At 36.7% G+C, this 12,045-nt stretch overlaps 1 protein-coding gene across 2 annotated transcripts in view; it reads right to left on the bottom strand.

Moving 5' to 3' along the window:
* The window catches only part of slco3a1a (solute carrier organic anion transporter family member 3A1a), a 77,253-nt gene continuing 65,208 nt past the window's right edge, over positions 1–12,045 (bottom strand). For both annotated transcript variants that reach the window (XM_089116465.1, XM_039684092.2), the window contains 5 exons: positions 10,927–11,125; positions 8,379–8,550; positions 7,661–7,833; positions 5,024–5,088; positions 1–3,330 (listed from right to left, as the gene is read on the bottom strand). In XM_089116465.1, coding sequence (XP_088972591.1) covers positions 2,954–3,330; positions 5,024–5,088; positions 7,661–7,833; positions 8,379–8,550; positions 10,927–11,125 — 986 coding nt within the window. In that variant the 3' untranslated portion in view covers positions 1–2,953. The remainder of the gene's footprint in view (positions 3,331–5,023; positions 5,089–7,660; positions 7,834–8,378; positions 8,551–10,926; positions 11,126–12,045) is intronic.

Genomic DNA, 12,045 nt, shown 5'->3' with positions numbered 1-12,045 from the left:
TGAGATTTTCTGAAAAATAATTTATTTGCAGAATAAAATAAAAGTTATTTTGGCATAAAAAAATGATGTACACTGCTTTTTTTTGCACTGTCTTTTGTATACATCACTACTGCTGAAGAAACGAGATGGTCCTCACTGCAGAACATGAAATCCACAGGGAGGAGTCGGATCCAGATCCAACTCTACCCACCTTACATATACCTAAACCTACCCAGCTCCACCCCCTGATCCCTAAACCCAACCAACTCCGCCCCCTGGATCTGGTGTACTGCAATGAGGTGCTACAGGAAGAAACAGCATGTGCACAGTGCCATGTCTTATTGCAGTGAAGTGAAGAAAAAAATTGTTTAATCTCATCCCAAAGCTGAAACACACTTTACATGTAATATTATAAGTGTATAAAATGTCATTCTTCATCCAACTCATAAATACCAAGGCCCAGCCTGAATGTTATTTGCCTTACAGTGAGATCAGAGCAATACTTCTGCCATAAAATGGTCTTTTCCTAAAAACTTCTCCCTGATGTCAGTCATGCTGTCACAATATTCCTCTTCCTCTAGTCAGGAACATGCCATTATTGTCATCTGAATAAAGAGGCATTCTTATATTCATTAATAAAACTATACATAAACAGTCTCATTCTCTATAGTTGTCTTCATAATCCAAAACCAAATCTAATGACAAACATCTTACAAAGAAAAAACATATATTCATAATAGACAAAAAACTTTTTTCAAATACGCTCTCCCACTATTGCACAAATGTATAAAGATGCAAATAATGTACAGTATCAATAACCTTTTTTAGAAAATTAAGACATTTTAGGCCTTAAAGGGGCTATATGTAGAATTCAGAAACCCTTATTAGCGACATCGGTGGCCGTTAAGTGAACTGCAGCCAGCAACTTATTGCTCGTGCTCGCGCACGTGAACGTACAAGAGACTGCATTTAGAGACGTTTAGGTAAATATGTGCTGCGCGCTTTCCTCTCAATAACAAAATAAACACACAACCATAATGGCTGCAGTTAAGAAAGTATCCGACCGCAACAACGTGGATATGTTTGAACCAGCTCGTGATTTACAGGCATTATGTCGACGCCAGATGAGGTCATTTAAATTATAAAGTATAGTTAAGATTATAGACTATATAAATCTGAATATGTGAGACTAGTTGAATTAATACCTTTTTATTTGCATGAAATTGACACTACAGAATAGCTCTTTCGTGAACATTAATTTCATGTTTCATTAAACCGAACAGAGGTTGTCGGGAGTGCGCGTAACCGCAACATCCTTTAGATTTTCACGGTAAAACCGGTCCGAGTCCACATAAAAATCACTCTACAGGCTTTCATAGGCAGTGTTGGGCAAGTTACTTTTAAAAAGTAATTAGTTACAGTTACTAGTTACTTCTTACAAAAAGTAACTAAGTTAGTTACTCAGTTACACATTTTAAAAGTAACTAGTTACTTAAAGTAATTATTGCTTTACTTTCAAGTAAAATTAAATTAACCCCACCTCTACCCCTCTTTAACGGAACTTAAAATACATGTTCAATTATTTATGATAAATGTGAATATTAATGAAATGGACACTTAATACAATACATTATTAACAGAAACATGAAACATTGTACACACATCTAAAAAAATGTTGCTGTGTGGGACAAAGTGACACTAGCCTCCAATCAAATGCCATGTATGTAGATATTATGTTAATACAGCGGATCAATGCAAATAACACAATAGATGTTTTGTATCTTTTGATATTTATTGCCCCTCAACAGGCCACAACTGTTCGCGAATGAGCGTTAGTGATGATGGATCGGCTCATTCACGAATGAGCTTTTGATGGGTTGTTCGCGATTCGCGAATGAGTCGACTCTTTTAGGTGAACGTCGGGAGCTCGCTCGCATATCTGAAGAGCCGACTCTATTTTTACAAATTTAGCCTATAGAAATTAAATAATTATGTAATAAAAATTGAAATATTAGAGTCAAAGTCATTTGAAGAGCCGTTTGTGAGCCAAAAGAGCCGGATGCCCATCACTACTATGCGTGCTCTACCTCTGATTGGCTTACAATGACATTTTACTCTACCTCAGCCAATCGTCAGCATTTATGCGCTTGTCTCGTGCTCTGCCCACTAACCAAGGAAGAACAGTAAAAAAAGTATTTGCCTCTCGCTCAAAGATCTAGTTGGTCTGATAAAAAAAACCAAAAAAAAAAAAACAGCTTCATCAGTTATAGTAACGCGCCGCATTTTTTGGCAGTGACAGTAATGGCGTTATTAAGATGAGAAGAGTAATCAATTAGATTACTCGTTACTGGAAAAAGTAATGCCGTTAGTAACGGCCACATTTATAACATTTATACATGAAAATTCGTACATGTAGCCCCTTTAATAAACAATATAAATTAACAGCAGAAAGCAAATGCTGCAAAAAGCACTTAAAAAGAAAAAGATCTCTCAAACACCCTTTTGAATGTTTTAAGATATAATCGATATAGTTTTCATATAGAAAATCTCTGTATGTATACAATATAATTATACTGTATATTAGTATTGATAATTGTGATGTATTAAATACCAGACTGGATAGAGCCCAAGAACATAATCAACTCGCCTGATGATGAATAACCATTTAAAATGGTTCATTTTAGTTAGCTTTTTACTTGAAAAATTGAGGAAACAGTCATTTTGTGGCTGCATTTGTGTATGATGTCTGCAAATTGAACAAACCAGCTACCAGTCAATGAAACAGCGAGGCAACGATCAGCTAACTACTACAACATTTTACTGGCACTGGAGAAACAGTCCATCTAAAAACAAGATGGACCCAGTAGAAGAGATTGAATGAGTTTATAATAAAGTGCAACAACAGTCCTGCACATCCCGGAATAAGAGCTAAACTCAAAGGACGATCGTCGGTTAGAATGACGCTTGAAACCCTCTATAAAACGGACTCCATGTTTTCACACCACTCGTGATCCTCCAGGTTATATATAAATTTAGTCCGGTTGACTTGGCTTTGACTGCTGTCCTTTCCGAGACTGTCCAGGTTCACGCTGGACGAGATCATTTCTGTGGGCGTGACGTATCCCTCGTGGTTTTTAATGTACTTCTTGTAGTTTCTGCGCAAGCATTGCCACGTGGTTGTGTAGAGGAGGAATGCCACAATTTTGAGAACGATGGCCATGCCGACGTACAGGTGGCGGTAGGTCACGTTGTTGTACAGCAGACAGGCACCTCTCTCCCCGCACTCGGTGCTCCAGAAAAGGCATGTCGAGTCAATCCCCGCACCGAATATCAAAGGAGGGGGAATGAACCCTGCAAGATGGATTGAGTTGCTGTGATAATCCATCACATGCGTAATTGATTTATTTTGAAGACAAAATGACATTTTAACTTCACTTAGGGTGTGTTCACACTTGGCAGGTTTGGTTGGATTAAAACAAACCCTGGTGCGATTGCTCTGTTAATGTGGCTCATTTAAATAAGTGTGAAGCCTCGTGTGCATCAAACAAGCGGACCGAGACCCACCTTTTCAGAGCTTCTAAACAAACTCTTGATGCGGTTTGGCTGAGATATGATGGCATCTAAACAAACCAAAAACCAAACACAAAATGTGACCCTTAAAAGGACAGAATGCTCAAGGATGCCTGTTTCTTGTCATCATGTTGCCCAATGCAGTTTGGTACAGGCATCAGAACAGCCGTCTCCTTGCAGAAGATCTTTGCTTGTGGATTCCTGGTGCTTTTTTTTACTTCTTACAAGTTTTTTTTTACCATGAAATGACCAAGCATTGTTTTCTTTTTTAGTTCAGACCAACAGAACCAAGAGAACTGAAATATAAGTGGGAACACACCCTTCTACACAAAGAAGTAGAAGACATACACAAATTATGTAGGAAGAGTAATTGATGAATTTATGACAAGAGTGCACCTCAAAAAATCTGCATCATAACACGAGGTCTGACCTTTGTCACAAAAAGTCGATGCACCCACTTTCAATCATTGAAACTTCTTTTTTTTTAATGCTAAAAGTTCATAATAAAACATGTAATCTAGTATTTTTCAAAAAATTATATTATAATATTATCCTCTAAAAATTATAATGTATATGTAGTATCCTCTAAAATATATTAACTTTTTTATCGTCTTTTTTATTATATCACATATTTTAGCAGTTATCATAAATTAGGTATAATTTGAAAGCTTATAAACTCAGAATTCATCCGGCGAAAACCGTTTTAAAATTGAACGTTGCGTTACCATAGAAACGGTACTCTATTATTTTATCAGGCTCCTCCCCTTTTGGGCATCAGTATATTTCATAATTTATGATCAAAACCTTTTCTAATCTTGACAAAACACATATTGTCAGAAAGGTCTGTGTCTCAAGGTTCCAAATTTTGTGAGAAGAATTGATATTTAGACAGAAATGTATTAATTTGTTAAGGCAAAACGTATACAACTAAATTCAATGGAATTAAATGGTACCCGGTGGCTATTTTTGGTACTACACCTAAACACAATCTCATGGGAACTTCAATTTTTGTGATATCAACTTCAAATTTGGATCATAACTTGGCTAGATTAATGGCTTTGATTTTATAGTAATTTTAGAGTAAAATATTGTGTAAAATATATATTTTATATAAAATAAAAAAATATAGTACAGTATATTTGATTTACTGTAAATTTAAACTTCCATAACTTTTAAAAACAAGACCAAACTTGGGTATATATTGCAAATCATTCTTGAATTACGAACATTTAGGGTTTGAATAGTGCATTTTAACCCCCATTCACAAGTCAAGTCTCAATTTTCGAAATAGAGCAATTTGAAAACTATTTATTGAACAGAAGTGAACTTGTCCTTGTTTCACAACGTTTGGATAGCAATAGTTTGGATATGCTTCTTTTAGCCTACTTTTAATTTCAGTAAGGCAGACAGATTCCCCTGCTGAATGTACTGTTTCAGTTTGTAAATGTGATTGTGCTGTGCTGCGATATCTCACCTAACAGTCGCAGTAACAGAAAAAGAACTCCAAGGGCGTATGACTTCAGCTCTGGGCTCACAGTTCTAAAACAGCAAGAGATAACAAATAAAAAACATTTGTCTTCGGCATCAAACCATTTCTGGAGGATCATGTGACACCGATGACTGGAGTAATGATGCTGTTTTGCATCACAGGAACACATGACATTTTAAAATATAAACAGTTATTTTAAAAAGTAATACTATTTCACAGTATTATTGATTTACAGTATTTTTGCTCAAATAAATTCAGCATTAGTGAGCATAAGAGACTTCTTTCAAAAACATTACAAATCTTGCCAATCCCAGACTTTTGAAAGGTATTGTAAAAAAGATAGATAGAGAGATATGCCCTACACACACACACAGACACACAAAATAAACCTTCCTGCAATGAAAAACTGTATTATAAAAATGAATTGTATTCAAAATGAAATGAAAATAATAATAAAAGTAATAATTTTTTGCAAAAAAAAAAAAAAAGCATTTTGTAGCCCAATATGTGTTTGCGCAGGGCCACCACCGAACCCTGGTTGTATGCCTAAACTTGACATAAACTGTGAACATATCCCTCAAATCCAGGGTGCGTTTCCCGAAAGCATCGTTAGCCAACTATGGTCGCAAGTTCAGTCGTTATCAGCATAGTTCAGCGAGTCGATGTTTCCCCAAACAATCGTTCCAACGAACATTGGCAAACAGCATCGCAAAGTTGTGTGGTTTGAACGTCAGCTCTTGACCTTTGGTTAGAGGCGGAGTTTCTTTATTGCATGACATTTGGACGTAATAAATCATTTTCTTGAGTAGAGCCTGACCGATAAAGGATTTTAAAGGCAAAATATTTTTGGGTTTTACAATCCGATATTCCGATATATCGGCCGTTTTTTTTTTTATTAAATATTGTTGGATTTCACACACGTCTAAAAGAAAAGCTAACTTTTCTGCACAAGATACGTTTGATACTTTTTCTCTATGTCTAAATGTTCACTCCTCGCAAGTATAACTTACATTTTACAATGCAGGGACTGTAACTAGAGATATGCTAGTTATAAATACAGTAATCATTACTTTATTTAGGCAGAAAAAGTTAATAGCTTGTTTTCACGTGACGTCACGCCACTGCGTTGCCTTGGCGCGAAACGGAGATGGAGGGCAGGAAGTGATTTTCTATATTAGGAAGCACTATAACACACTCAAAATGCCTATCTTTTGCGTCGTTTATGGTTGCTCAAATCGATCAAAACACGAGGAGTTTCTTATCGTGTGCCAAAAGTTGTTGTTCATAAGGGGGGAAAATACAAGAAATTGACAGAAAAACACCGGGGAAAATGCCTTGCAAACGTACGTCTGCGGTCGGGAGCAACCGAATGGGAAAATGCCTGTGTGTGTGTGTGCAGTGATCACGTCGTCAAATGTGAGTAACGTTATACATTATTTATGTGGCTGATAATTACATTATTCGGGTGTTTAAATACACTTATGTGGCTGTTTGTGTAACGTACCAGTTTCCGAATTTTGTAAAGTCAAAGTATGTCTGTAAGACGAGTTAGTTGCTGATATCTAGCCTCGATGGCAGGCAAATCTCTCAATTCAGTTGAAAATCGGTCCTCTTCATAACGTAAGGATCACGTCCAACATATGTTTCGATTTTCTGTTTATATATTTCTCTTGTAATAGCGTCTAAAGTAGTACAGTACGGATTTTCCTCCATCTCGTCCATTGCGCTCTTCACTCCTTGCCCTCCATCTCCGTTCCGCGCGTCAACACAATCACGTGACTGCAAACCACCTATTGTGGTTTCCAAGCTCATTAATGTTAACGTTAGCGGTCTTCCACTGATGATAGTGGCATTAGCTAGCTTTGTGGTTAGCTAGTCTATGATGAGCCATAATTTAGCAATAGATCACATCATACTGCAAATTGTAAAACATACATTTTCAATATAACAGGCCAAGGAGAGATGATTAAAGCGTGTTTCGTCCGTTTTTATTTTATTTTTTAAATATTAATTTATCGGCCATTATAACTGCCGATACCGATATTATGGAAAATGCCTAATATCGGCCGATAATATCGGCCGGCCGATATATATCGGTCTGGCTCTAATCTTGAGCAAAATAAGCAAGCTGACATTCAGTGTGACCAGTGCCTTTTATTTAGAATACAAATGTAATTTACATCTTTTAGTTTGTCAAAAGATTTAAAGTACCGATTGTGAAGAGTGCGCACGTGCGAACGTGCTCTACTATGTAAGAACGAGCCAAATATTGAGTTTGGTAATAAAGCAAAATTAGAAATAGTCCTCAGATGACATGTCTGTACGTTATATACAAAAAATCTAGCGTTAACTGGATCTCAAACAGTTTCATTAAAAGTAGTTTTTACTACACCACGTGTGAAACCAACATGGTTGAACGATACTTTGTGACAATGGGTTTCGGGAAACAGTTGTGACTAGGTAGTTGATTTCTCCAACGATGCATCGTACTACGGCAGTGAAGCAGCGAACAACATAGTTGTACGGGAAACGCAGCCCTGATTGGTTGACTGAAACATAGATGTTGATCCAGGAACATGTTGTACTTGGTGAAATCACAGACAGATGGATGGACAGGGTCACCTGATGAGGATGATGACGGAGGGTGTCTGGGCCATTGCTCCGATCATACTGCAGGCACAGATCACACACAGGAACGTGAGGAAGGCTTCCTTGCAGCCGCGGCGCGGGCATTTCCCTGGCACAGCCGTGGCAAAGTCATTGTATTCGGAGATGCACGAGCACCTCGTCAGGTTCTGCCAGTGTAAAAACACATGAACATGTTCACTACAAAGCCAGCAAGTACTTGTGTGTTCATACACTGTACGTTCTACACTGTATATGAGACCATTCAACATCGAAATTAAAATGAGGGTTCAAAATAATAATAAAAAAGCTGTCTAAACATATTAAAAGTCACTTTTATCTGCAGAGAACTGATGCACCCACGGAGCTCGGGACGAACAGGCTCATTAAACACACCGGACGGTATATATTAATCTCGTGAACCAGTGTTCAATTATGATAATAGTTGTGTGACTGTTGTCTTGGAATCATCTATTCCAGTATGAACCATTCTCGTTGTATGCTAATGAGTGCAGTGGCCATTAAGATGCCTGGCAGACAGAACGCTGTGTCCTCTTCAACACTGTATATGTGATGAGCGATGTGGGCTTCATTTCTAATGACCCACGCTGGACACGTGCTGTCCAGGAAATGAGCGGAGAGCGAGAAAAGCTGCCACACAGAGACTATGTGTCAGCGAATAGGAAAGAGAGTTAAAAATGAGATGGGTAATGACCTGAAAGCGAGGAGGAGGTGGTAGTCCGGTACCGATGGCACTGGTGCAGCCAGCGAAACAGGAGGACAAGTAGGTCACACCATTGGAGCCACAAACGGGGCTGATTGATGAAGTGTAGCAGTTGCAATGACTCATGCAGGGGGCTTCCGGCTTCTGGCCTACTTGCAGGGTCCTATACACACAAACACACATTCACCTGTTTGAATCGAGTTACTTTCTATAGATTTACTGTCACTGAGTTCATCTTAGCGCTGACTAAGCTTCAGGATATACACCCCTGTTTGTTTAACATACAGCCCAGATGGAATTGTTTGACTTCTCTTTGTAGGGAAAGGCCAATACAATGTGATATTACAGTGATGAGAATAAGTTTGGACACCCATCACCCACAAAAAAATCATCTTTAGGATATTGATCTTAATGCCTTAATTAGAAAAATGAGGAAAACTCCAACCTTTAAGGACACACATTTTCTTTGTGAATGAATAATGTATCCTAAATAAATAAATGTTTTTCCTTAAAATACAGGGTGCATAAGTCAGGACACCCCTACCTGTATGTTAAATTCCCATAGAGTCAGGCAGATTTTTATTTTTAAAAGCCAGTTATTTCATGGATCCAGGATAATATGCATCCTGATAAAGTTCCCTTGGCCTTTGGAATTAAAATATCCCCACATCATCACACACCTTCCACCACACCTAGAGATTGGCATGGGGTACTTTTCGTCAGATCATCTTTCAATGCAAATCAAACCAGCTATTAGGCTAACTGAAGTAAAACCATGCCAATCTCTAGGCATGGTGGAAGGTGTGTGATGATGTGGGGATATTTTAATTCCAAAGGCCAAGGGAACTTTATCAGGATGCATATTATCCTGGATCCATTAAATAACTGGCTTTTAAAAATAAAAATCTGCCTGACTCTATGGGAATTTAACATAGGGGTGACCTGACTTATGCACCCTGTATTTTAAGGAAGAACATGTATTTATTTATGAGACATTATTCTTTCACAAAGAAAATTGGTGTCCTTAAAAGGTTTGATTTTTCTAATTAAGGCATTTTTTAAGGCATTTTTATTGATCATTAAGATCAATATCCAAAAGATTTTTTATTCCTCTTTTTAGGCAGCTTTAGCATGGGTGTCCAAACTTATTCACATCACTGTATACACAGATATGTTGAATAAATACGAAACGAGTCTGAACAAATTGGAGCAGCGCTGATCTCTCATTCGTGTCGTGACCAAACTGAATGAATGAAACATCCGATCAAGAGGAGGCATGTAGTTCATACGGTTCGTCTTATGCAGAAAAGAATGTGTAAAAATGACTGATGACTTTATAAGGTATGATTCAAGCTCTTAATTCATGAAAATCTAGGATTCAAAAATTAAAAATGTCCAGTTTTCACAAAAATGGTTCTGCAAATAACTTATATATATATATATATATGTATATATATATATATATATACAATCTATTACACAAGTAAATATATATATATATAATAGGGGGTCAAATAGACAACTTTTCTGCTAAAATTTGAAAAAATCTGTATACTACAGACAGACAAACAGATAGATAGATGGAGACAGACAGACAGAGACAGGTAGAGACAGGGTGTATGTGATTTCAGCAAGTACCACATGTTCCTGGACCAACATCTTTGTTTATCCTGGATCAACTTTCCAATCAACCAATCAGATTTGAGGGACAAGTTTACAGTTTTTGGCAAGTGTAGGCTTAGAACCAGGGTGAAGTACTTAAATCAGTGTTATTCACCTATCATTATCCTCTGGTTTTAGGAAAAAGTTATGGGTAGGGTTAGGTTTAGAGATTGGGTAAGGACTACATTTTGGGATGGGAATGATGGACAAAATATGTAGATCCAGGACCATGTCTTGGCAAAATCAGAGACAGATATATAGATAGAAAGACATATAGATAGGCAGATAGATTGAATAGTAATTATAATAATAATAATAGAAATACATAATAAAAAATGGTATTAAAGTGTATAATAATAATAATAATAATACAGTAATAATAGGGAAAACTTTTCTGCTAATAATGTGCAATGAAAATGTTTATTAAAAATGTAAAAATTAATAATATTTGTATTAAAATTAGAGTACATAAATAATAATAAAAATAAAATAAAAAACAATTAAAAAATACAGTTTCTTTTCTAGAGGACCATGATAACCAGATTAAAAACATTGCAGTCAGTGAGATGAATCAAAATCCACACCATTATTGTGAGTGGTGGGTGTATGAACTAAGTAAATCGGTGGAGTTCAGTAAGTACAGGCTCCATGTAGGCCTGGAAAATAAACCAGGATGTATTACTCATCCGTTTCCCCTGAAATACTCAAAAGTAGGGAATTCTATAAAATGCAAACCCTGACCATACATACATACTACACATAAATAGAGGTTTCAGCATGCAGACAAGTCGTCCTCTACCCTCTCTCTGCAAAGCCTGAATAAATGGCAGAAAAATAACAAGGCTGCGAGGAGAGAAAAGCAGCTGAGCGCCCTTACTCGTTGCCATAGGCGACGGTCACCCCAGCGACAGGTCCTGTGTCACAGCCCAGGAAGAGGAAGGACACGTAACACGCAGTGGAGATCAGGTTGACCAGCATGGCCATTCGTATGGCTCCCAGAGCAGACAGGTTCAGCTTCTTCACCAGCAAACCTCCTAAGAATATGCCCAGACAGGCACACGGGATGGCTGTCATCCCTGTTTATGAAGAAAGAATAACGTGTTAAAAATAAAGCTTCGCTGTCAATACCCTTTATCTTTGTGCTTTTATCTTGTATTGCAGAACCTCTGATGTAGATAAAGCACTTTTGTTGTATAACTCCTCATTTGTAAGTCACTTTGGATGAAAGCATTTGCTAAATAGATAAATGCATAATGCTATAATTATAAACTATGATTTGCATAATTTCGTGGCAAAGATAAATGTGTCAGGATAAAGGAAGTTCCAAAAGTCTGAGATTCAAAATTGAATCTGAGATTCAATTCAAAATCAAAATTTGCTAAAAAATTGTCTTCAGAAAAATGGTTGCAGCAAAGATCGTTGTACTAATAATTTGAAATAAAATAATTAAATTAAATGAATGAAATAATTTAATAAATAAATAGAAACAAAATTCAACTAAATATTTGGGAAAAATTATATCAAATAAGTTAATAATAGTGCGAGCAAATCGATTAATCGCAATCACATATAACATGAAAGTTTGTAAATACACACACACACACACACAGTTGTGGTAAATATGATCAAAAATGGCTGTAAAAAATAAATCTGAATTGTTTATCCTTGCAAAAATGTAACTTTCAATGAAAATCTAGCTATTTCCTTACAGCCACTTTCTATTTTGTGAAGCTAAACAATCTTTTGATGCACATCAGAACTATATTCTTTGGTTTTACTCATTGTGATGGATGATTAAGGGAATTTGGCCTTTGTATTTCCTCATATTTAAACTCCTGTGAAACAAGCTAGACAATTTCATGATCCTAGTCACCCAGGTGTGCTAAAAAAAGGTAAATATTAATGGGAATATACTTCAGAGATATTTTACTCATAAAAAATTCTAGACGTGCCAATAATTGTGTTTAAAACGTGTTTCGAAGAAAATAATTTATTT

The sequence above is a fragment of the Pimephales promelas genome, chromosome 10, assembly GCF_988280905.1.
Source record: "Pimephales promelas chromosome 10, fPimPro1.hap1.1, whole genome shotgun sequence".
Taxonomy (NCBI): Eukaryota; Metazoa; Chordata; class Actinopteri; order Cypriniformes; family Leuciscidae; genus Pimephales; species Pimephales promelas.
The sequence above is the reverse complement of the archived record's forward strand: the minus strand, read 5'-3'. Positions and strand labels throughout refer to the sequence as shown.